Source organism: Acartia tonsa, chromosome 7, assembly GCF_053477335.1.
Source record: "Acartia tonsa isolate MP-2025a chromosome 7, ASM5347733v1, whole genome shotgun sequence".
Classification (NCBI taxonomy): domain Eukaryota; kingdom Metazoa; phylum Arthropoda; class Copepoda; order Calanoida; family Acartiidae; genus Acartia; species Acartia tonsa.
Genome location: NC_137266.1, coordinates 32684429 through 32711702, shown reverse-complemented (window position 1 = coordinate 32711702; position 27274 = coordinate 32684429). Strand labels below are relative to the sequence as shown.

The 27274-nt window shown below is 29.7% G+C and overlaps 1 protein-coding gene across 1 annotated transcript; it reads left to right on the top strand.

Moving 5' to 3' along the window:
* Positions 1-1334: 1334 nt before the first annotated feature.
* Positions 1335-26712, top strand: LOC145323594 (ATP-binding cassette sub-family C member 9-like). The gene is made up of 30 exons (XM_080165977.1): positions 1335-1390; positions 3996-4055; positions 5116-5165; positions 5808-5868; positions 7218-7263; positions 7655-7720; positions 8257-8300; positions 10296-10375; positions 11787-11850; positions 12137-12258; positions 12778-12864; positions 14103-14177; positions 15019-15068; positions 16272-16308; positions 16820-16889; positions 17231-17287; positions 17788-17880; positions 18135-18223; positions 18635-18721; positions 18801-18857; positions 19092-19162; positions 19609-19703; positions 20255-20371; positions 21947-22036; positions 22440-22515; positions 23241-23314; positions 23900-23971; positions 24688-24779; positions 25439-25528; positions 26054-26712. Exons 2-30 carry the CDS (start codon positions 4039-4041, stop codon positions 26089-26091), a joined length of 2067 nt encoding a protein of 688 aa, XP_080022103.1. The 5' UTR covers positions 1335-1390; positions 3996-4038; the 3' UTR covers positions 26092-26712.
* The last annotated feature ends 562 nt before the right edge of the window (positions 26713-27274 follow it).

The window sequence follows — 27274 nt, the reverse complement described above, 5'->3', positions numbered from 1 at the left end:
TAAGAAAATATACTGTTTACTGCTGACTTTTATCTATGTATGAAATGAAAAAAAAACATGCGTTCTTAACAAAATGTGTACACAATTTCAACCAATGAGATTAAATGTACCGATGCGATTCTCCTATTGGCTCAATCAGACATTACTTCTCTTTCTTAGTACCTTTATTTTCTAGACAAAACATATTACTTTGATGGATAAAAGAATAGTTATTTCTCGCATCGTATTATAAACAGCTTTCCGCGGATATAGAATGTACAATTATAAGATTAAAACCATTTTTTAGCCCCGAGGTGCCGAAGTCACGGGCTTAAAAAACTGGTTTTAATCTTATGATTGTACATTTTTATATTAGTAGAAAGCTGGATATAATACGATGCTAGACATAGTTTTTTCGTATGGATGAGAAACGGTTCCTATCTACCGGATTCGAATGAATACGAGAAAATATTTTCCTCCTAGTTCATTGTCTTATAACGATGATTAAATCACAAAAACCCTTTAGTTTAAAAAACTTTTAATAAACGTTTCTAATAACAGTTATTTTTCTAACCTAACCTGAAAACACCAAAATTACATTTTTGTACTTGAGTTTCTCTGAGATCCACTTTCAGTTGAAGTGAAATTACTAGATTATTCTATTGAGTAGAAATTCTAGATTATTTTGAAAATTTTATATATCTTTATTAATTAAAGTATTCTTGGAAAAATAGTTTAATAGTTATTTATCGCATCATACTATAAACAGATTTCCGCGAATATTAAAATTAAAAATTAATCTTAATCTTATAATTTGATTAAAATTTTGGCAAATTGTATGTAATACGATGCTATACATGAATTTTTATTATGGCTGAGAACCAGTTCTTATCCAGGAATATTAATTGGTTTTGAAGCAAACTGGAAATATTATTTTGACACAATTTTATAACTCTATTAAGTCAAGGTTAAAAAAATGTAGTAAACATTTTATTCATATTATTTTAACAGTTCTAATTAATAAAATAACCTTCTTATTTAATAATCTCCTTTTTTCATTTTCTACTATTTAAAAATAAATTGGTTCTATTTGGGATATAATTATTAAAAAGAAAAAAAATCTTATGGAGAAATATGATTCTTGTAAAAGCTAAGTAAAAGTACCCTAAATTGGCAACATAATAGTTGGATGTAAGGTTGGAGCAAAAATAATTTATTAATTCAAAACTTTGTGGACAATTTGAAGAACTATTGTTAAAACTGGCATTTAGTACTCTAATAATGTTCTTTTGTAATTCTAAACTCTAAAATTGATAAAACAACAAAAATAAATATTTGAATTGAATTGATCTGCAGGACGGCTGCATAATAATGGAGTCCTGAATGTTCCAGAAAATCAAGAATGCCACAGGTACATTGTAAACTATGTTAGGCAGGGCTTGGCTGTAAAGTTGGACTGCGACTGCTGTTAAAACAAGTTTTGGGTATGGCTGTAACTGGTTGATGAGTTTTAGAATAGTACGGCTCAGCTGCGATTTCGACGGCGGCTGCTTTAAAAAAAAAAAAGTTGCATGGCTGAGATTTGCGCAGGGTTGATGTATCTGACTGAAAGGAAATCTGTTGAGTTAAGCTGAGGGTGGCGGCCATTGAGTATAGTGGCTTAAGTAAGCCGTGCAGCTAACATTCAGGTTTCTGTGGGCCTTGTGGCTGAAAGCGGGGAAGGTGCCGAGCCCTGATAAAGAGTTTTTATCTATTTTTCAAGTTAATTCAAATACTTATTATTCTTGATATCATGTTTAATCTAAGCTACGTAAAGCTAATGTTATCAAATTAAATTAAGTAATATTCTCTACATTAATATCTAAGTGGACCCACAGAGTTTTCCATGTTGGGGTTCTTAAAATAGACAACATAATATTTAAGTAAGTAAAAGTTAGAAAATATGTATTTTAAAATCACTTTGATGTAAATAAAGTGTTTATTCTAGGGCTTTTGGTAAGACATAATAATTGTATTTTTTTAATGAACGAAAAATTAATAAAATGTCTATGAAAAGAAAAAAAAACTTTAAGATTAAGTATTAATTTTTATATGGACATATAATTTGGTTTCTGTACCCAAATTTGGCAAAATCCGTGGTTCCCTTAATAAGTGGATACTTGCTCTTCAAGATATTAAATAGGATATTAACAGGAAGGAACAAGATAAATAACTTGTCTACATTTTTTTAGAATTTATTTACATAATTATATAAAGTTTCATTGGCAGGGATTTGGTACCTGACCAAAAACTATTTCACTACTAGCAAAACTATTTTTTTCTATTTAATATTTTATTGATTTTAATTAAGTCTTGAATTATAAGTTTAATTAAATATAAGACACACCATTCAGTCAAGGGGGGGGAGGATTCTGGATAGGGGGAGGAAATTTCACTTGAGGTTTTTTATTGAATATTTTTACAAAATTTATTTGGACAGGGGGAAGGGGATAATCAATCCTCCTTAATTGTTTATCTTTTTTTTTTTTGGGGGGGGGGGGGGGGATAATAAAAACAGATATTTTTTGAGTGGTAGGCAAAAAATTACATTGGTTATTTTTAAATAAGAGCAAAAAACTATGTATGTCGGGGGCTAAACATACATTACTTCGAGCCTTGGACGTCCTTGATGTCAGATTCTTTAAGTGCATTTTCCCGTTAAAAACATTCAAACCTTTTTCCATATTTTTATCAACGTCCGCTGTGTACACCTCATTTCAAAACAAATAAAATGATTTAAAACTAATGTTTTTTAGACCTGAAGACGCAAAAAATGAAAGGTTTGTATACAGTGACATGTTGGTTGGTTTTTAAAAGGATAAAATTGGAAAATCGGCTTTGAGAAAGTGGCGCTATTAAAAACAAATTTATAAAAAAAACATCATGGCAAAGACCAAAGCGTTTTGTATTAATAACAATCATATAATTTAAGTACACTTCAAAAAGGCTTCTCAATGGCCGATTAACATTTTCTATTCTTTAATAACCCGACTCTGTAGTTAAATAGATACAATTTTCATTTCCATAAAAGGTACATTTAAAACTTTAAAAGCATTTAACCTATAATTTTTTTTAAAGAACAAAATATAAAAAGTTTATTTTTGGACAAGAACTTTGTTTAAAATTTATTTATAAGCACTTATTAACTATGTACATATAAATTATAGAATATTGCACATATATTAGTAGATATTAATAGATGGTTTATTGAAAGTTGTAATAAAGAATTTTGCTAACTTGATGATCAAAGCAAAATTGTTTCTGAAAAAGATGATACATCTTTCAGACAAAATTTGGTATTAAGTCAGATATAAGAAGGAAATTTTTGTACAAATAATTTAAAAGTCTCCAACGGCCTAACGGCTAGTCACACAGCTTTTTTTTTTCATTGGAATGTCGTTATGTCGATGAAATGTCAGTCTAATTAAATATTGTTTTTAAAATGCATTTTTATATTGTGTCAGCCAAGACCACTTTTTATTAAATTTAAATATTATACACAAAATATTTTGTGTATTGACAGAACTTAATTTAGGACGACAGCCATTTGGCTAATAAAAGTGATTAAAAGAAGTTCTTTCTTTGTATATCTCACTTGATCACAAATTTTCTTATATTTTCAAAATGTGCTGGTTTTAAAATCTTAGCTGATCTCAATTATTTAGTATTGTCACGCTGTTTTGTTCTTAAATCAAAAGTTAGCTTAATTCTCTATCTACTCAGTTGAAATTTTAACAGAATAACATAATTTTTAGCTCGATTTGTTAAAATTTTAACAAGGAAAAGCTAATAAAATCCTCACAAGACAGTAATTTGACACACAAAGAAAAACTATTATCCCTTCAATTTTGTTTTTTCTTAAAGCACTGTATATTGTATCAAAAATAAGCATGTTTACCGAGTAGAAAAAAATAGAGGAAAACATGTTTTTCTATCGATGCTTTATTCCTTTTTACTCCTTATACTGAACATTATAGTGCATTTACTGATGATCCGAAACCCACACCCTCGGATGACAGCATGGCTAAACATAAAAAGTAAGTAGAACCCTAATATTAACATTTTTTATGGTCGCAGTAGCCATACAAGTTAAGGCTAATTATCAAGAGCTCTTATTTTAATCATAAGATCAATTATTTTATTAAATAAAAGTAACAGGATGTTTGTCTATCAGTGTATACAAAACATTTAGCTGAACGCCTAAACGATAAAATCAAAAATGGGTGTGTATCGACTCCCGAGTTCTCATCTGCCCCCCCCCCTTTCAAGTGCTACTAGATGCCTTTAGGGGCATAGCTGCAAGTATCAGTATAATGCAAAACACCGTTAAAAAAAGTAAGTAAGAAATTGACTTATTTCATGTGACTATAGAAACCATTCAAATACTAGGAATAGCATATAAAACAGCAATGTTCTCTACCTAGCTATTTAAACTTTTTTCAGCTAGACTATACTTAAACAAGCGGCTGTCGATTTCTGTAAAAGATAAGGAAATGTGGTTTCATTCTTATTTATAAATGAGAAAACCTACAAGAGTGAACATCAAAGACCTTTTTAATATAAATGCATGTAGTTTCCTAAATTACCCATTCATTATTGTACACTATTTTTCCTAGCACTTCACCTAAACCTATAGTTTAACATTATTACAATAATTCGTACTTATCAATATATAGAATAAAAGCCTAGACGTAGTTTTGTGTCCACTAATATATTTCACAGGAAACAAGTAACAAAATCTACCAATATGATTAAATTGTTTCTTGATCTTAGGTTTAGTTAAGAATAGAAATAAAGTCTTTTTTTTAGTCTAAAGCTTAAGATCTAATTACTGGTTCTAAAGGGTTAACTTTTAAGGAGAAGCCTTATAAATGACTTAGGGATGTTTTAGGCTATAATTATAGCATAATAAATACCTCTAAAATTTCTGACTAAAATTGGGTTTTGCAATTATGGTTTTTTATTTTTTTAAAAACAGAATATAAATTCTACATTAAGAGCAGTATTTTAGTGGTTATTACTTTTGCATTTGTACTTTTGAACTTGCGTACATTCTCGATCTTGTAGGTATCTGTAATAATGTTTTTATATATTTAGATTGATAAGACTGTATTCAATAAACCATATAGAATGGGCAAAAATAAATGGTAAGAACATTTCTCGTATTTATTCGAATCCGGTGGATAGGAACCGGTTCTCATCCATACGAAAAAACTATGTCTAGCATCGTATTATATCTAGCTTTCTACGAATATAAAAATGTACAATCATAAGATTAAAACCAGTTTTTTAGCCGGTGCCTTCGGCACCTCGGGGTTAAAAAAATAGTTTAAATCTCATAATTGTACATTCTTTATCCGCGGAAAGCCGTTTATAATACGATGCGAGAAATAACTATTTTAATAATTCTTTCATGTATGTAAATAGAATAAATCTTATATATAATACATATATACAAGGAAGCTATTCTATAATCTTTAATATCTGTCTGTCCTTTCATGGGTCTGGTCTAAAACGTTTTGTTAAACCTAAAATGTTATGTTTAGATTCATATATTGATGGATTTTTAGGAATATTTAAAATTAGCTTTCTTGGTTGCTATTTAAGGCAGTTGTCTAAAAGTTTTGTTAATATTTCCATGACCAACGACTATAACAATAATTTTGTTTGCTCTTATGTTCTTTTTTATTTGTGAGCTTCGTTAATTATGAATGTTGTCATCCTTGTCTTTACAAAGCACCATAAATGAATCAGATTTTAAAACCTTATTTCTATTTATTTGAATCTAGCCTCTGAAAGATCAAGATCTCGGCAACAGATATTGCAGCAGAATAAGAAACCAAGTAGAAGGTAAATTTATTCTTAAACAATAGAAAAAATACAGAGTGAAAAAGACGAAGAATGGTCTGTTTACGCTTTTAAAAACTTGGAAGATTCATTGTTACCATACGGTTAACGCAAGCTTAGCCGCTACTTTCTATGATTAGAACCATAAAAGAAGATCTCAATTGGCAAGAACATTGAATCACAATAAGCGCTTTGCTAAAGAAAACACGTTTTTTTACGTAATTTGCAAAGATCATATTTATCATTGAGTTTTTGCTGTTTTCCTGTCCAAATTTTCAGTTGACCTATTTATTAAATTTTAGTTTTTGTATTCTTTATACTTTTTTGTATTTTGAATAAACAAATAAACATTCAGTTTAAATAGGAAAATAAAAAAATGAGAACCTCCATCTGTAGCGAAGCACAATTTTCTTCGCACAATAGTGAAATGAATTGTCAATGATATTAATGTCAAATGCTATTAAGCAATAAGAATGTCTGATTAAGGATAATGAATGTTTCCTATAAAGTATCTAAAAAAGCTCTATTCCCCATAGTAATACAGATAGACAACGATAACAGGGTGTTGTATATGAAGTAAGAGAAATATTTAACACAATTATCATACTATTATAATTACTACTCACGGCTTCGCCCCTAGAGGGTGTCTCTTTTCTAGAGACGATTTCAATAAGAGGGTGATGGTATTCTCCCCCAAAATAGTTATAAACCTTTCTAAAACCTATAATAATCATATCGGTTCAACGGTTTGCGAGATCCTTCGGTACAGACAGACAGACAGACAGACAGACAGACAGAGATCCTTTTATTTATTATAGGGATTATTAGTATGGTTTTTTTGTTTGTTTGTCCAATAAGATCTTGCCAGCAATTGATGAGTTACCCAATAATAACACTATATATGCTAGGGGCATAGTCGCTATTACTATTGTATAGTAGTACATTATTATTACTTCTTATTCTACATTAGTTATTGTTAAGCAAGTCTTAATACAATTATCTTTATAGGAGAGAAAGAATGAATAAAAAGTTTTGATAATATTGTCTGTAAAAAGTTTTAATTGGTGTGCCTTTACTTCCGCATAGATATCAACAGCGCTAAATCATAAGGTATAGTCCCTTTCTTGGCAAAGCCTCTTAAGGGGCGTTTCTTCGTATTTTCACAATAGCTTTGATATTAGGTTAGGTTATGTGATTGCCCCGCAGGGTTATGGAATTGGCCCCGCAGATTTTTCTTTCTTCATAATATTTTATAACTTGGCGTTTGTTGTTATAAAAACCTTTGTTATGATGTTTTGGTGTGAGTTCAAAGTTTATTTTGAACGGAATTGATAGCATACTATTTTAATTAGGTCCTTGATTCCTAGAGATAGTTTGCTCTCTATTGTTCATGATAAGGTAAAAATACTTTCAAAACAAGAAGGATTTTAATTCTGATAAATAATTTTAAGACCCATACTTTTTTTTCTATATTTGTAAACGTTTAAAAGAATTTTCATCCTTTTTCTTTCTTAACAAGAACATTTATATCCAAAGTAGCACATATACATTCTTTAAAATATACTAAGGTGATTTAAGTGTTAACTGTTTTGTTGATTTTAGCTCATTTGATATACACTCTTCTGATGCAAGATTTCATTGCTTTCTGTATATTTATAAAGTTGATTCTAATAACTTTGGTTCGTGGGGTTAATTTTCTAACTTTTACAAATTCGGATTTTACTTTACATAATTCCACTTTTACAAACATATTTTTGTTTAAATTTACAATTGATCTAAAATTGTCAAGGTGTTGAGATTATCTAGTACAGCTTCTGCAGTTTCAGCTGTTTCTGGTTTCAGCGATGATTTTCAGGTATGTTTTCAAACTAGCATTACCTTTCTAGATGTCTCTAGGAGTACTTGATGGATGGGTGGTTGGGGTGAGGGGGGGGATGTCGACCCTCCGCTTTACATTTTAGTTCTAGAAAGAAGATAGAAAGAAAAAATTGGGGGTGGTACATATTTTCCATGCGCGATTTCTTTTGGAAGTGTTGGGGTACACATCTCCACAATAGTTTTAAACATTTCCTAGACCTAACAGAAGCTTCACTATAAGAATATATGTCTAATTGTTATTGAATTCCTTTGTTACAAATATTCAGTCAGACAAACATCACTTTTATTTAAGATTGTAATTTTTGTCGCTTTGAACTAAACAAAGCATGTATTAGTAAAATGATTCAAAATGTAATCAAAAGACATAAAAACCTAAAATAGTTCGTGAGTTTCTGTTTCTTTTTTGACAACTAAATACATGCTCTATAATTCACTTTGTCTGTTTGTCCATTCATTTTTTGTACTTCGCGATTTCATCTCATATTTCAAAAATTCAAATTTTGTAATATTTAGGACGATGAAAATGATGATGGATTGATGATAAATTCCGAAAACAGGTATTTTAAAAGTTTAGTTTTTGATTTGATGGGATAGAATCATCATATTGATTTTTAAACTTTGAATAGAGATAAATGAAACAGCGGACACCTTGCTGTTCATGACTAAAACATAAATTTAAGAATTTACGATATTTTTAGCTATCCGCCTTCCAAAAATATAACCTTGGATGTCTTTGTATCCCAATGACTCATATACATACACGGTGATTCAGAAAAACTGAGTTTTCCGTTTTCTGACACAACAGAAAAAACGATTATATGTCCATGTTCTCTGTAAAACAGTACATCAAAATTGTAAAAGGTGTTTTTCATTATCTCTAAAAATGCGGTCACTGTGATAGGTACATGGCTTCCAAAAATGCTTTATGTGAAAAATGTTGTGCAAGAAAAACTAAAATAACTCTTCTATTATGTGTAAACAAAATCGTAGAATTTCAATATTAATTTAGAAAAAGGTCTAAGAAAAGTACAATAATGAGTTTTAAAGGTGAAATGCTTTTTAGCTCCTCACAAAACCATTTTTAAGAAACTGCAATTTTTTCACATTTCTTGATTGTGATGCATTTGCAGTAAAAGAATCTTCTTTAATAACGTAGGTTATAGTATAAAGAAAAAAAATCCTTTTTATTTGACAAAAAAATCTCTAAAGACAAAAAAAGTTATTGAAGTTTAAATTTTTTATAGGAAACATTTAATTACAAATTATGGATAAATTATGAGTTTATATCTTAACCTGTCAATCAAATTAAATGATTATAGGAATAAATGATGGGTGGGGTTTAACGAACATGGGCAAATTTTAAGGTTATGTTTGTTAAGTATACAAAAAAACTAAATATTTGTTTTCAATGAGGGAATTTTAAATAAAATTTTTAGTGAAATTGGTAGAAAATTTTATTGGCCGTGTTAAGATTTTGTTTTCGAGTGAATAAATTTTAAAAACCAACCTTAAGGCACAAAATTCTACTAGAAAAAAGCATCATACGCATCTTTTAAAATATTTATGCTCTAAAATGCACTGTTATTTTCAGAGATAATAAAAAACACCTTTTCTAAGTTTAATGTATTTTTTTTATAGAGAATAAGAAAATATAATTGTTTTTGTTCCATATTCCTATTGGTTGTATCAGAAAATCGAAAAACTCAGTTTATTTTGAATCACCCTGTATAAGATACATTTTTATTAGAATTCTTCATATATATGTGAATCTTACATTCATATATAAATCTAATTAACCATTGCATAGGAATGAAGGAAAAATTATAATTAAATTTGTATAGAAAATAATCCTATTAATTAAATTGATTGCATTATATCCATAAGAGTTTTCCGGGAATATGCATATTCAAACAAGGATGTTTATGTAATACTATTTCAATAATGCACAGACTTAATGACTTCTTCATCTGAACCTAATCAGGGATCTTAGGGGATAAGTCCCCTTCCTCCCTGGCATCTTATGCTCGTCGGGAGGTTTAGGTTATCTACCTCCTGTCCCTACCATTTTAACATTTTTTTTAATGAGAAACAAAACCATATTGGAAAAGCTTTTTATGATATAAGGAAACACTTTTTATCTATTTTATATCAGGAAATGTTTATATTAAACTATTCAGTTCTTCTGTAATACACTTCTTGGTTTTAGAAGGACAAACTGAAATTTTATTTCTTTGATCTTATCCTAATTTTAGATTTACTTTTTTAAGCTAATGCTAATCTGTGCAAAAATATGCACTTATTTTCTTTGATTTATATTGAGATAATCAATATTTTACAATATAATTATTCTTTAATTGTTGTTTTTTCAATGTATGTGTCTTTATGTCTATCTACTCGCGAATACGCCCCTAGAGGCCTCTAGAGCACTTGAGGAAGGAGAGTTGAAGTCAATAACTAGTTATTGTTGTAAACCTTCCCATGAGAAGCTACCCTGTAAAGGTACAAACAGAAAGACAGAAAGACATTTTGTTACTTTTATCTTCATCTTTTAGTGATGAATGGCGAGAATATGGGTCTATTCCTTGGCTTGTCTATGGCAGATATCTCAGGAAAGGAGGCACAAAACTTTTTGGTAAGGATTTTATTATCTTATCACTTTCAAAGTTTCCAAAGCCTATATAAAATCGCTTTAGTTGTTATTTCTAAATTAGCTAGCGAAAACAAAAAGAAACACAAAAAAATACAACTTTTATGATTGAAAGCTTAGCTTTTCTATAACTAGGGTATTTCAAACTGACCGTCTCCGCTTCTTTAAATAGCGGTTATTTATCCTAAACATTTTTCTCATTTAAAAACAGTTCTAGTCCTAGAAAACTTGTAAACTGATTTATGTATTATAAACCTATTTTTCTGTTTTTCATGACAGTGTGATAAAACAGACTAAAGTCGATTTCACCGGCTTGAAACGTAGCTGTGCTATCAAATTTGTATCAATATGTCTATTAAGACTTTAAGTTAGTAAATTAAGTGTCCATTTTAGATAAAGGCTCTACTTTAATTCAACTTAATCAGATTATAATAAAGATTAACAAGAAAATAAGTTTCTATAGTTTCTATAGTTTAGAATATGTTTAAATTATCTTTCACAAATTCAATTCTTCTTTACAAATTCTTTATATTCCAAAACAAAAGATATTTTAATTCATTATTTTAAACATTTTTAAAAGACAGGGATCTGAATCCACACATTTCTACTGCGGCAACACTATAGCTCCAACTGTTTTAAAGGTCGTCTCGTCTGCGAATTGTTGACTTATTGGTGGCGGCTGCTGAACATTATAAAGAGTTTCTGAGTGTCAACTGCATATTCATTGGCTGGGGTCGGCGGCTATATATTGTTTTAAAAAGCGCGGCTTGGCTCGTCTCGGCTGTGAGTTTGGATTGTTTTTATACTAAGACTAGCGGCACAACATTTAATATAACTGAAGCTGCCAATCCCTTTTAAAATACAATATACAATAGTCTAAAAATATTTAGAATTTTCGAAGAATATATTTAAAATTGTAAAGAATTTTTGATAAAAAAAAGTAATAAAGAATAAAAATTGAATTTCACCAGTAAAACCGATATTTTTTTAATCTTAAGAGAACAAGGCTTAGTTAAGCGCTCATTACACTAATAGGTTTGAAAATAAATTCATCACTTTTTTAAAAACAACAGTAGCATATAATAATAACTACTCCTTAGTTCGCCCCTAATTCAGAACCCATATTTATTAATCAAATCTTTAATTTTAAGATAAATCAAATATTGAAATCGCCGAATGAACTTTTCTAAAGATTGAACAGTTATATCATGCATAAAATTGCAATAAATCTAGTTTCCCTAATTAAACTGTAGCAGCGTTTTGGCGTTCTTACATAAGACTCTTAATTCAAAAAACCTTTGCATATAGTAAGTCGTTTTAGTCATACAACGACTATTGGTATACATATAATGTATTAAGAAGTACCTTGCAATAACATATTTTTTTTTGCTTTTAGGGTTGTTTGTTCTTCTGAGTGTTGTACTTCATAGTACCAAGGTTTATCTAGATTATCTACTCAAGTAAGATTATTTTTTAACAGCATATCAGCTCTATGATTTGTTCAATTTTGTTCCTATCTTAGTTTGTTTACACTTCTTATTTTTTTATATTTTAAAGTATTTACTGCAAAAAAAAGTATATAAACAAAGCAAGTAGATTTTAGGGGATTTACCCCAAGGAGGGATGTTTAAGGGTGACCTATCCCTCTTTTCCATTTCTTATTTAATATCTTATTGGGGGGGGGGGGGGAAGTTATCGATTGTAATTCAACCCGAAAATTCGAGAATTTATTATATTTTTTTTCAGGGATTCAGTAGCTGAAAATATCTCCTATGGTTCTGCACTGAGAACTTTACACATCTATGCTTTAATCTCTTTTGGTGTTATTTTGGTCACTCTTGTGTATAATATCATTGGTCAATGGATAGGTAATATTTTCATTTTGATTTGATAGCAAATCTTCTCTAAAAGTCATAAACAATGTTGGTTTGTCAGACCTAATAGGTTCTTTTTATAAGTCATAGTAACGATGTAAGAATAGCGATGAAAATTGGCATGCAATAGTTTTAATTTACTACTCTACTTAACGTCTTTATTATGAATATTTTTAATTATTTATGTTTGTAAACTTTTCTATCTATCAATAATTAAAATCTACTCTAAAGTTGCTATAAACTTTTAAACTACACACGCTAAGTTCATAGTTTAAAAATAGAAAAAAGTATAAGATTTTGTATAAATAAGTAAGGGCAATAAAATTATTCAAATATCTTAGAAACCTTTAAAAAATATCAATATTTTGCCATATATTTCATTATTTTAGAAACTAATTGTTAAATAAATTAAATATATTTTATCTTCATTTTTGAAATAATAAATTGAGTAACCCAAAGTCATAATAACTGACTTATAACGTCGCAGGTCGATTAATATTTTCTATATTGCAGGTGCCAGTGCCCGCCAGCAACTTCACTCAGACATGCTGCAAAACTTGTTCCGCTGTCCTGTTGACCTATTCGAAGCATATCCAATAGGTAAATGCATGATCTAGATACATACTCTCTAATCACCCCATAAGAATACAATAGAGAAAGAAACCTGCCATATTATTGGTTAAAAAGTGAACAGATTTTGTTACGAGAGGTCAGTTATTTTTAAGTTTTGTTGAAAAAATGAGTCAGCTAAGAATAGTCGCATTTCATGGGATGAATTGCATTGAAGGCAAAGTCCAAAGTAGGACAGTTTTTAATGAAATGACTTCGGGGACTTTTGACTGGTTGGTTTAATTAAGTTGAGTATCCGAACGTTTTGTTTATTTATTGTAATTTTGTTTATCATCATTAGGGATGTACATCAATTTATCTATCATTGTCTTATCCCTTTGGATCTTTGATTTTTATCAAGATAAACTAAAACCCTTTTAGTATATAAAATGCTTTTACAATATATCAATTATTTTGACATATTTTTATACTTTTGTGATTTATCATATTAGTTCTTGAAAGCAAAGTTTTCCTATAATATGTTACAGTCATCTTATCGAATCAAAACTTTTATAATGATTCATGTAGCGATGATATACTATTTTGTTGATTTGAAGAGTTGAATCCTATGGCAATAAGGCACTAACTTATAAGCGTAGCACCAATTCACTTGGATTTTACAACACATAAAATATCGAATTTTTGAAAACCAAATTTTATTACTTTGCTTTAATTCTTGAAGCAATGTACCTCTATATTCGATGATATTTGTTTGTTTGTTTTATTTGTTACGCTTATGGGACGCTGCTATCCTTGTAGTATAGGCAAATAATGCATCATTTTATAAAAAAAAATATACTGTACAAACAACAATAATATAAAAAAAATTGATAAACAAATTAGCCCTTCTGAAGATTACAATTAGAGACGAAACGTTCGAACATTCAACTTAATGATTCAACCAATTATAAATTTATTTTGGTCCCCAAAGTTAATGAGCCAACGATAACAGAAATTAGTATTAAAAAACCCAGATAAATAGAATAATAATATCATATCAAAAAAATGTTAAAAATCTACATTCTGGTAACGAATATAGTGTTGCTACGCTTTCTAAATCGTACCTTACAAATATAGGAATCATCATGTAAAGTTTGAAATTAATAGGAATATTCTAACATGTTTAAATTTAAAAAAAAGTGTTATTTCAATGAATGTACAGTATAAAGGATTGAAAACAATAGATAGTTTATAAAAGAAATAAATCACGTATCAAATGCTCTGTTTAGGTCGAATCCTGAATCGTCTCTCATGTGACATGTTTGTTATTGATCAGAAACTTCCATCATGCCTTCAAAGATTAGGTAACTTTCTATCCTAATATCTTGCTATTTATCTATCTGTTTTCCTGTCTATCTGGCCTGATAATGACAATTGATTTTACTTTTTAGATGTACTTTAAATAGTATTGTATAAACAATTTTAGATAATTCTATTTTGATTTTAAAAAAAGTTAAATTCATTGTTTTTAATAATTGTTTCATAAGTGAAAATTTAATGAAGAATTTTGTACTTAATACGATAACATCATTGAAAACTGGTCTGTTTGGAGAATTATATCAATTTATCTTTGTTTTGTTACTGTCTTGGCTATCCATCCGCTCGTCGTCGGGGTGGGGATATGATCTAATATTAGCAAAACACCGCGTAATAATTAAAAACGTTAATAATGGTTCCTACACTACCCATGTCAGGTGCGCGACATTAATAGTTAGAGTAGGGGGAAATGTCTTGGCCCAAAACAAGCACATCTCATTACCAGGCACAGTTAGGACTTCTCAGACAAAGGTCGTTTAATCAAAGATTTGGTTGTCTGATGGGTTTTTCTTAACCTCATATCCCGGGTGTTTAGATAGAAAAGGAGACGTTTGGCTCCCCTTTCTTATCCTGGGTTGTTTGACCTGGTGTTCGAGTTTCATGGACAGCATCACCGTCTGTCTGACTCTGATTATAACGTAAAAAATTAGTCAATGAGAGGCCGGCTAGTATACACTGTAATTGACCAATGGTAAAATTTATAGTGATCTCTCATTGACGTCATAATCAGAGTCAGACACTTTTACTAGGTTCCCTATATTAGTTATTTACTTCGGCTTTTATGGACAAATTTTATTTGTTTATTTTGATCTTTCTTATTATTTTCAGTGATGGTTTTGTTGATATGTTTATCTTCCCTTGTTGTAAACTGTGTTCAGGAATAGAAAATATCAAATACTTTATTCGTAGCACAGTTACTCTAAAACTTGGGTATGTTCAGGGAGGGAGGGGACATTGAACTATTAATTACAATGGCCGGTACCCAAAGGTTTTTAAACCTTTAACTTATTCTTCGGATCAAATAATTGTTCTGGAGGGAGGTGACTCTGGACTGTAAATTATACCAGTACCCAAAGTTTCAATCGTTGGATCTAAAACCTTGAGTAGTTTTATTGAGTTTTGATTGAACCTTGTAAATGACTCCTCGAATACATTGTCTATTCCTTAGTTTTACATTTTCTATCTTTATCCAACTAGCGTAATTTTTTAAATATTTCTTTTCTCTTTCTCAATATTATTGGTTCACCTGTACGTCCTTAACCTCATTTTGGCTCACTGACATTTTAAGACAAAATTTGTAACAAAATAACAACCAAAAGATCAAGAATATAACGAACAATAATACGAACCTAACTTACCCAAATGAACTATTACAGCTTTTCGTTATGGACATGAGTAAAAACTGACATACTTATAATGAAGAAAAGCTTAGCTTGTAAAAAACAGCACCTTTTTTGTACATAAACTTCTGACAGGTAATGCATAAATAATAAATTACACTAGGCTTACTTTTTCTGTTTGTTGTTGTTGAAATATCAGGGATTGAGGGAAACTTTAAAAATGATTTAATTTATGTTTTTAGCCAATTTTCATGTTTTTTTCTAGATATAATTTATCTTGAGTTGGTAGAGGTTAAATTATACCAAACCAAACATTCTAAATTTGCTATATGAGATAATCATAACAATTTTTTAAAAGATTTATATTTTCCCTGTAAAGGAAGGTTGAAGGTAAAAAGTAGATGATAACCACTTAACTTTGTCGCGTCATATGCTAAAATATTTATAGCTAGAGATGGCTTTTTATTTACATCAGACTAGTTGTAATATATATATTGATAACAACATAACCTAGATTAATTTATGCAGATGTAGCAAGTGTCTTGTATTATTTTTTTTCTTCTTAATATTAATCCCATTATAAATTGAATTAATCTAGGTTTAAAGATATTTATTAGCTACATGAATCTTCACACAACATTTCAGCCACCATTCTTAAAAAGCAATCGAAAAAAACTCTTTGCCTATAATATTTATCATTCTAATTTGTTTTATAGATAAAAGTATTTGAAATTTTATTAGAATCCATGTTTCCTGATTATTTGCGTTCCAATTCTAGGTAAAGTATTATATTTGTATTTTTATGGGATAGAAAATAATTTAATTTTTTTCTAGTTTGAAAAAGATTATTTTCTGAAATCTTTTGTAATCCTATCTCCTTTAAAGTGGGATCATCCAGTTTTCTAAAGAATTTTAGAACATAGTTTTCTGTTCAGTGGCTGCAATTTTAAAATAAAAAATTTTTTAACTACAAAGATAATTTTGTTTTTTAGTAGCGTAGCAAGAAGGATTTGACTTAAAACGTTATTGTGTTCATTATTGTAGTAATGTTTATTAAATGTTTGGCAATAAACTTATTTCCTTCACGTTGTAACGATTTTGTTGGATTTTTTTGAGGGTGCAAGGTCGTTTTCTCATGGGCATCAAAACTTTTAGAAAAAATAGCAATAAAAACAGTAAGTAAATTCTCTTAAAAGCAAAATCATGACAGTTCATCAGATTCAGATGGAAATTATTTATACATAAGATTGTTTAAAATTCAGTATTTTAAATTTTTAAATTTTTTTCAGTATTATACTGGGCCATCCAAAACTTTTATAGATGTTCTTCCAGAGAGCTACAAAGACTTGAAAGTATCAGGTACAATTTGGTGTTTTTCTGTAAATAAACCACTGATCCCCCCCCCCCCACTCTCAAACACTTACTGTTATTTTTAATTTCTAATTTCTAGCCAACGCATGGGCTCTTACATGGTACAATCACTGCGGGGTTCTCCTAACTCTAACCTAAACACTTTCTAAAAAAAAGCTTGTCTGTGGTTCATATACGGTATGGGGAAACTATCAAAAAAAAAGAATCTATTAAGGGCTTTGTATAGAGCTAAGACCTGTAAAACGTTTTACAATTACAATTTTACTTTTCTCATTTATTAAGAAGACCAAAACAAAGCACCCATGAAAATGGATAATATCATTTTTCAGTTGTGCACCGATATTTTCTCATTTTTCTGATACATTGACGGGTCTACTTACAATCAGGTAAGCAATGCATTATCTATCTATCTGACTATTTATTAACATTCTTATATTCAATAAAAAACATATAAGCAAATATTTAATCTTCTAAAAAAAATTAATCATCATTTTTAAATGAAATATTATTTCTCTCAGTTAAAACTAAAATATTTACACACAAGCGTATGAGAAAATGAGCAGCAAGTAATCAGTTAGGTAGTTAGAATAAGCATTGGGGCCCCGTAGGTAATTTTTGTTTGGGTCCTTTTTAACCTGTAGTGATGCGACTCTAATAATTCATGTCAGTTTGAACTTAGGAAAGCATTTAACTGAAAGTGTACAAATTTCAATTTTATTTTTTATTGTTTATCTTTTAGTTGATTTTATTTATCTTATCAAGTTCTAAGATATATTAATACCTAGTTTTTTTCATTAAAATCACGAGATTTATGAGTTCATTCTTCCTTCCTTCCTTTATCAAATTCATTAAGAAAAGTATACAGAGAAAAACAAAACTTTTCTAGATCCTTCCGGGTGCAGCCGAAGTTTATAAATCAGCTGTGCGAAAAGATTGACAAACATACAGCTGCACTTTTGATACATGGCAGCGGGACAAGGTAATTTTATAGAGTAGCTACACTTCACAACTCTGTGATAGTTGGGCCGTCTATTTACTTGAAAGAATGAAATAATTAATCTTAACATGAAAAGAACCAACTATAGAGACGCTACGCATGAGAGATTTAATTAGTAAGGTTAATGTTAATTAACAATAATTAATTAATCATATAAATTAGTTAGTTGTACTTTTTAACCAATTGTACTATTCCAATTTTACTAAATCAATGAATCTATCTATCTATCTATTTAGATGGCTGGGTGTAACACTAGATTATGTTGGATCTATAATCGTATTTGCTGCTATGATTGTTTCTGTTAGCTTATCCAAAGGAAGCTTAGGTAAACGTTTTTTTTTATATTTTTGTAGCACACCTTCTCCATTATTTTTCCATACGTCCGTAGTTCCATTCTTCACAACAATATTTGCTTAATAAAATTATTTTCCTTTTCTTTGTATCTATGTTTCTATCTAATCAATTATATAGGTAAGTAACTCCTGCTTTATTAAATATCTTTGTTGTTGAGTGAAATATTTACTTTAAATGTTAAATCTTGCAATCGGATACAATTTCTGTACAATAAAACTTACATTCCTATTATTTAGATCCTAATACAGCAGCATCTGTTGAACTAAGTGTGAGTTATATTCTTCTAGTGTATATCTACCTATTATTTAGATCCTAATACAGCAGCATCTGTTGGACTTAGTGTGAGCTATATTCTTCTAGTGTATATCTACCTATTATTTAGATCCTAATACAGCAGCATCTGTTGGACTTAGTGTGAGTTATATTCTTCTAGTGCCTATATACCTCGCCTGGGTGTGTAAATTTATAGGTAAACTTTTATTGACAACAAAATTTTTATATGATAAATGATGAAAATGTTATTAAAATAATTTTAATTTTCTTTTCAGCTGATTTAGAGAATTATATGAATGCAGTAGAGAGGATTCTGGAATATACAAATATAGGTAAAAATCTAATTGTTTTCTTCTAAATTATATGAATCAGTCGAATGGAATGTTGCTTCATTAAACTATTTAAAGTTAGCTAGTTTTAGACTTTTTAAAATGGTTTAGGGGGTACTCCTTTTTGTCTATACCTTACGACTATTTTTAAAAACTATCCAACATTTATTTATAGTCAATTGTCATATCACTGTAGCCCAATACAAATTTGCTCTTAAAAATTACTTTTTAATTTAGAATCCGAAGAAAAATTTGTGGAGACAACAGAAAAGTTTCCCAATACAAAACTTGATATGGGAGATATAAAAGTAAGGATTTATTAATAGGTAGATAGATATGAAATGAAATCATTATTGATAAATAATTAGAGAACACGAAGAAAGTCCCTCAAAAAATCAGCAAGTTACGTCATAAAAACAAGGGATTATTCATCTCTTTTTTAGGGGTTTACTCCTTCTCCTCATCCCTCATTTTTATGACGTCATTGAGGGACTTTCTTTGTCTTCTAATTAGATGGTTATAGTTTGAAAGGAGTGTAATAACCTTATTACTTTATAAAATAACTAGCGTCTACGTCCCCTGAAGCTTCTAGGTGCAGTAAAGGTGGAGGAGAATGAAAATTGACCCCCCCCCCTCTCTACATTTTCAATTTCAGATTTAAAAGATTTGAAGGCGGTAATTTGTTTTAATAGGGGGATGTAATCAAGACGTCCAAATTCTGTTATGAAAAAATATTTGTATAATTTAATTTTAGTTTCATGATGTATGTGTTGGGTATGGAAGTGTGATAGTAATGGCGGGACTCAATCTTACCATTCCCAGAGGACAGAAAATTGCTATCTGTGGAAGGTAAACAATAATCTCGACAACACATGTCTAAAGCATTTAGTAACAAACCTAAGCCTCTCTCTTAGACTAAGCCTTCCTTCACTTTAAGTTTTAACGCTGTTACAATCATCTTAAGAGTCTCAAAGCAACAAAATAAAATCAAGAAAAGGGGATAATGTATCAGAAGAAAATCTGTTTTACTCCAACGTTAAAAATGTATTTTGTGCTTAAAGTAATACTCAATTATTTTGTCTCGACTATCTAATATTTTGAGTTTTGACCTGCTAGAATAGTTTCCTTCGTATGCATTATCCCTCATATCTGTAGTTAAAACTACACTGTAACATTCATCTTCCCAGGAGAAATTAAGAAGAAAGGTTTGTTTTCTTTCCTTCAAAAAATTATGGTATTAGGTCAAATGACATTCATTAAATTCTTCATTTTTTCATTGTGTAATAAACACCATCTTAACAATTCCCTTTACTCTTACTATAATTTTTGTCAAAAGGCACCACAAAATACAAATATCCAAAAAATGCAATGTCCTAATACTCTCTTTTTGTTTATTATAGAAGTGGAAGTGGAAAGTCTACATTAGCTATGACTCTTGTTGGAATGGCCAGCAAGATTGATGGGAAAATTTTCATTGGTGATAAGGAGATTCATAGCATTTCTTATAAAAAATTAAGGTAATACTTTTTTCTGTTTACAGGCGAAAAATTCTAACAGCATAGCTGCTTTTACAAGGTTTTTTCTTTGTACGTCTGTCAGAATGTTCAACTGTCCGATTGTCATTAATCACCTTACATTTGACCAGAGGTGAATTCTTAAAAAACTTATGCCTCACTAAAATTACTTTGCCCCACTAAAATCAGTGAGGCTCGCTAAAAATTTAGAGGGGGTAATTTTGCCTCACTAAAATTTTAGTGAGGCAAAAGTTTTTTTAATAATTCACCTCAGGTGTTTTGTCAAAATTTAAACTTGGAACAATTTTCTATTCTTATTTATATAAACCATTTTTACCTACTTTATAGTTTCTTTATAACAGTACTAGCGGCTACGACCCAAGAGATTTAGAAAAGTAAAAACAAATTGGGTGATGGATTTTTTTTTTTTTTGGGGGGGGGAAAGGTCGATCATTTCTCCATCATTTTTAATTTAAGTTTTATTTTTTTGTAGGGGAGATTTCTCTTGGGAGGGTGGTGGTACACCCCCCAAAAATAATTATAAACCTTCCCAAGACCTATGAGAAGCTACCCTGTAAAGGATAACCATATCAGTTCAGCAGTTAGCGAAATCCTTTAGTACAGACATACATTCTTTTTTTATGAATATGTATAACTGCAGTTCTTAACATCCAAGAATATCTAAGTTTACTCTAAAAAATCCTTGATTCAAAGAATCCATTTGATAAATGGATTCATTATCTAGTGGGAATAAGGAACATTTTCACTTCCAGTATGCCATCCCTACCGTCAAATGAACCACGTAACATTAAATACTAATTATAACATCGCAAAATGCCTCTTCCCTCTGTTTAACTCTAAATTAATTTATAAAAGCAAAGCTTATTAAGGGTCATATCGTCTGTACGGAAATGCGTTCGTAATGGTGGTTCTATTGATTTTAAACTTTGCATGATGAGTTAAAAATATAAGTATGTCCTTAAACAGTATCCCCTATTTAAGCACTTTTGTTTAGACATTTATATTCTGCCTATTCAGTTCTGACACTCTGTAAGTGTTAATTTTAGTTGTCCTATTGTCTCAGAGCTTCGCTTTTATGGATGTTGCCATCCTTGTTTTATTTGTCTTTTTGGGTCACTTTGTAGAAATTATAATTTGTTGAAGTGATTGCCCTGACACTTTGACTTTCTTATAAAATAGCAATGAGTTGAAGAAAAACTATTTTTATTAAGAAGTTTTAAAAATTCAGAATTTAATCATTAAATAAAGATAGATAGATCAACTATAAAAATCATCACTGTAATAGAGTAGATTCTTATCGGTGACACAGCCCAATCTGCACCACTTTTGATTCCTGTGACATAAGAAAAATGGGGGATTCTTCATCTCTTTTTTAGGGGTTTTCCTATTATTATTATTTCACATTATTATGACACCACAGGAATTAAAAGTGGTACAGTTTGGGCTTCGTCTTATCGGTCCAGTGATTAGTGCGATTTTAGGCTTCACAGAGATAACATTTGTTTAAGAACAAGGATTAAACATGAAAGTCTAAATATTCATATTTGTATGTTTCAGGGAAAACATAAGTATGGTGCAACAAGAATCTGGTTTATTTTCTGGTTCTCTTAGATTCAATTTAGATCCTACTAGGACTAAAGAGGACAGGTACTATGCATGATTTTAGACTATAGAATATAATTAACAACCGTCCAATCACCTTGAGATTAGGGATTGGTCTTTGCTGAAGTAGTAGGATGTTTGAAAAATTCAACAGAAATTAAAGTTCCATGTTTTAATGCATCTGAATATAAAGTTATCTTATTCATTTCAAAGTTTTTATTAAACTAATGTTATTATCCTGTATGGCTTTGATACCGATTAATATCCGCTGGATTAGAACGGGTTCTGAAAAATCATATATTGCATCGTATTACAGACAATTTTTCACGAATATTAAAATAAAAATTATAAAATCAATACAATCGGCCCCTCGGCTTATAAATTTTCATTTTAATATCGGCGGAAACCTGAATATAATACGATGCGCTAAATAACTATTATTGTTCAGAGATATCTGGGAAGTTGTAGAGAAATTGAGGCTGGCTAAGTTTATCCGTGGATTAGAATATGGTTTAAGTACTCAGGTTATATCCTTATAGAAATTTAACTAGATGTCTGTCTATATTGTCTGTACTAGAGGTGGCGTTCTAAAATTATTCCGCTATTAGCTAGATTGAATATCAATCTTTTTCTTCCATTGTCCTATCCCTGTTTAAAGTATTAAAGTATTTCCTCTTTCTTTAAAATATTTTAGGATCCTAATATTTTTTATTTCAAATTATCGTCCTAAAAGGGTTAAAATATTTTGTTAACTGTTAAATATTAGTTCAATATCTGACCACATTACGCACGTATCGCTAGTATCAAATTATTTTAAAACTAAGTTTTCTTTTATTCTTCAAGCAGTAAAATAATGGGTCATATCGTTCTGGTCAATGGGAGTTTATAATGGATTATTGGAGCACTATAAGTTTTAAACATTTATTCCTTGGAAAACTTGAGCTCATATATAGACATTTATTTCCTATATAGATCTGACATGGATCTTGGAGCAATAAAGCAGGCTGTTTTGTAAATGTTAAAAATTGGAAGAATCTATTAAATAAAAGTTATTGGAAATATACTTAGTAAATAAGAGAAAAATCTCGCTAACCAATGAAACCTATAGGATTCTTTATCTCAGTACAAAGGCTTCTTATTCATCTGTAAATTAAACCTCAATATGAAAAAAAAACAATATACTAAATTCTAACTGCTGATCTGATTCAATTCTATCTTAAAACACTTATTGATATTAATATTATTTTAGATAAATGACTCCGAGAAGAACTATTTCTCCCATGAAATAACGCAACAGATTGTTATAGCAAGATCCCTTCTAAGGTATTTTACCTAATAAAAATAGAACATATAATACAAAAATCGCTAATATAAATCCCTATGCTCAACAAAGAGTTTTTTTTCCAACTATAAATAAATATAACATAAAATGTATCTATCTTCTATTTCTGTGAATTCGTCACGTGATTACAATAATCTTTTAGCTTGATTCATCTGACTCAAATCCACAAAAAAATATTATTAACTAATAATCATAGGTAATCATTGCTATGATACAAAAAAAAGATAAAATATTACATAATATCATGAATAAATTTTAGTATTAAAATTAATTGAATAATATGGATCAATTAAATGTAATATACGAAGAAAGGCTTTTATAGACTACTTTAAAAGCTACGTATATATACACACTGTCTAAAAAAACATCTAAAAAATTCAAAAGCAAAAATTTTTATGTAAAAGAAGCTCACAGTCCATGTAAATGCAATATTAAAATTTTACGTGCATTTCCCTAGCCGTGACGACCCTATGCATATTTTTAGTCGAATTTTTAGGGCCAGAGCGAAGAATGCTAAAATTCTGTAATATTTTTGATGTGATCCAATGGTTGTTATTATATTTTAGAGGAAGTTCTATTTTGATTCTTGATGAGGCCACAAGTTCTATGAGTCATGGACTTGAATCTGACGTCCATAGGTAATTATAAAGCTACTCTTTAATTATCCCAAACCCTATTTTTTGTGTGTGAATTTCTCAATCCATCCTTCCCTTACCATTAAAGGGTGAAATTATAGAAAATTTACGCCTCTGTGGTAAACATGCAAATTAGCCCAATTTTTACAATCTACAATCAGACCCACCAAAAATGCTTTATATACAATTTAAAAGCCGCTAATTTTCAAACCTCAAAAATTTATATCCCCAAGTTTTTGGAAAAATATAAAGAATATTAATGCTAATTATATTACTCGTTTGTTAACTATATAATTTATCCAAATAAATTATTCTTAAAATATCTTTAATAATACATTTTAACGAATTCTCGGGGTTCTTAAAGGATAATGACAAACAAAAATACCCTTTTGGTAGATTAAAATATAATCCAAGGAAATGTTTGGACACTGCTAGTTTCTACAACCTAATTCTTATACTAGTTCTAAAAATTTTTAAGGTAACGAATGAGAAATCGTGCTCATAAAAAATAAAATTTAACTTCATGAATTTAAACTTTATTGTCTCGTTTCTTTCTACCAATTCCAAGTAAAAATGATTAAAATTTTGAGATTAATTTTTTTATATTTTAATCACTCTGTTAAAATGAAAATCATTTTACTGACATAAAAGTTCAATATTTTTTTATGACAAACTTGTAATTTACCTAGCTCTGACCACTTTATCTTTATTTGTTTTAGACTGCTGACCCAAGATCTGCCAGGAGTAACTGTTATAGTTATTGCTCATAGACTGGCTAATCTCAAGTTATATGATAGAATACTTGTTGTAGGTTGGTTTGTTTACTTTATTTACTTTAAATATAAGGTATAATAAGTGTGATCTTTAAAGCTTAGGGTATCTCAAGAATTCTGATTTCTATTGAAAATGTTTATTTGTCTTTTTAGTTTTAAAATGCTAAGTATTCTGTATAAAAAGCTTGATCTCTGTATTAACTTCTGAAAATATGATTAAACTTAAATTTTTAAATTGTTGAAGATCCTAATAATCTTTTAACATCTGTGCTGGACCTATTTATTTCATTTACCTTTCTTAAAAGTGAGAACACTCAAGATCTTGCATTTTTTTCTGCCAAATATAGACAATCTACCACTTTACATCTTATATATTATGATGAACATCAAATTTAACTAGTAAACATCTCAAAGTATTTTGAATACTATTTCAATGAAGACGACATTCAACTGTTCAGGTAAAGAACAAAATTTAAAATTAACAATTAATTATGTAGAATATAATGGATATTGTAACAGAAAATTTTGGTTGCTAATATAGTCATTAAATATTGGTCAATACTTTCCCCCATAGTCCCGGGGAGGGGATAAGCCATTAAGGGGTTATATTATCCAACTGGTAGAAACATATCAGGTTATGAGATAATCTCTCACAATATCCAAGTATTCTATATCCATTATGCATATTAAATTGTAGGTGAAGGAAGAATATTGGAAGATGGAAGTCCCATAGCTCTGCTAAATAAGCCAATGGGATTCTTCACTGCCCTTTGGAGAAAAGAAATGGGTAAACTTTTTTATTTTGCTGTAAGCGCAATACATCTCCAGTATAGTTATATAACCAGACAACCACCCTGATGGGAATCTTTTCCGTATGCTAGTAAATTGCTTTCTGCTCTTTTGTGGCGACTTGGCTGTCCCAATGCTACTGGTTGATTTTCAAAGACCCAATTGAAAGTCGGAACAGGGTCCTCGAGAAGTTGACATACAGTTATTTACGCCCCTCTCCCTCTATTGCTTTACTCTAATGAAAGCACAAAATAAAGGTTTTAATTGGTTTGTTTGTTCATTTTTTTTTAAAATTCCTTTATTAACTTGTCTAAAATTCTATTATAATAAGGTTGACTTTTTATTCTTATAGGTTCTTTCTCTTTCGCCATTTTGTTTTAGAGGAGGGTTGTTTGGTTATCAGTATTCATTCTTTGAAGAGCATAACCTAATTGGTTCAGTGGTTAGTAAGGTTTTATAGAAAGTGAAACAGATGTTTTTATCTTTTGTATAATATAAAGATTTTAAAAGTATTTTATTTCAGGAAGGGAAAGAACAATGCCTCTACAAGAAATCTCCTAGAAAATAAAGTATAAAATTTTTTTAAAAATATTCCCTTTATTTACAAAAATATATTACTGCAAGGAAAACAGCATGCATTAAATCGAAGTTTAAGAAATAGAAAAATGGACAACCAAACTTTAACAATGATGGCGCTTTGAATTTAGATGAAAATAATTATGCCTAATTATGATAGGAATCAATATTCAAGTGTCAGAATTCGCGTGACCAACACTAAATGTAGAAAAGATTTGCTTAGAGTAACATACCCCTTTTTTCTAATTGTGATTATAAAAAAGATGTATACCATATAATGCTAGTTTTTCTAATTTATTTGTGTAGTTGTAGATTTTTACATTGATATTAACTAAATATTTAACCTGTTTATATGTTTGAAGATGATATTATGAATAAATTCCATTTGAGTAAATGTTATTAAATAAAAATGTTAAAATAACATAAAATTAACTTTATAAGTCAAATTGTTTACATACCAAGGATATGCCAATGGACAATCATTACAAAATTACTCCTTCTGTATATTAAATTTTTAGCTAAAAAGTTTTGACACTGCTAGTTCGAATCAACCAACGAATAAAAATTCAAAAAAACTAATCAAGTTTTTGAGCAATCTAATACGGGAACGTGCGGATCTACTGCAGTTCACGGTAAAATATAGCTGGTAACGAATATTGCCAAAAATCTATGAATTTTAAAGGCTGCTAGCTGCCAAACGGCTGAACATACAGATCATAACCACACATCATTTTAAGCGGTATAAGAAGGCCTACAAATAATCTGGAATAGCCAAGATCAAATGATGCACAGGGAAAGCTTCACTAAAGAAAAAGTGTGAAAAATAGGCCTGTTCGCGCATTTCTCTGCACTGCCAGATAATAATGCATTATCTATTTATGGCTATTCCAGATTATTTGTAGGCCTTCTTATGCTGCTTAAAACAGTGTGCGGGCATGATCTGTACGTTCAACCGTTTGGCAGTTAGCAGCCTTTCAAATTCGAAAATTTTTGGCAATATTTGTTACCAGCAATATTTTACCGTGAACTGCAGTAGATCCGAACGTGCTTATAAGTTAGGCTACTATAATTATAGTTCAATGTCCACTCTCCCTGCTTACATATCCAAATTTGACGAATTTCACCAATGTACCTGGACAAATTGTCTCAAAAATCAGCCATGTGACGT

Excerpts from the sequence above, each read along its gene's own strand:
- LOC145323594 (XM_080165977.1), top strand. Across the intron at positions 19,163-19,608 it reads TTGATATGGGAGATATAAAA|TTTCATGATGTATGTGTTGG; the intron begins GTAAGGATTTAT and ends ATTTAATTTTAG. Across the intron at positions 23,972-24,687 it reads CTTGAATCTGACGTCCATAG|ACTGCTGACCCAAGATCTGC; the intron begins GTAATTATAAAG and ends TATTTGTTTTAG.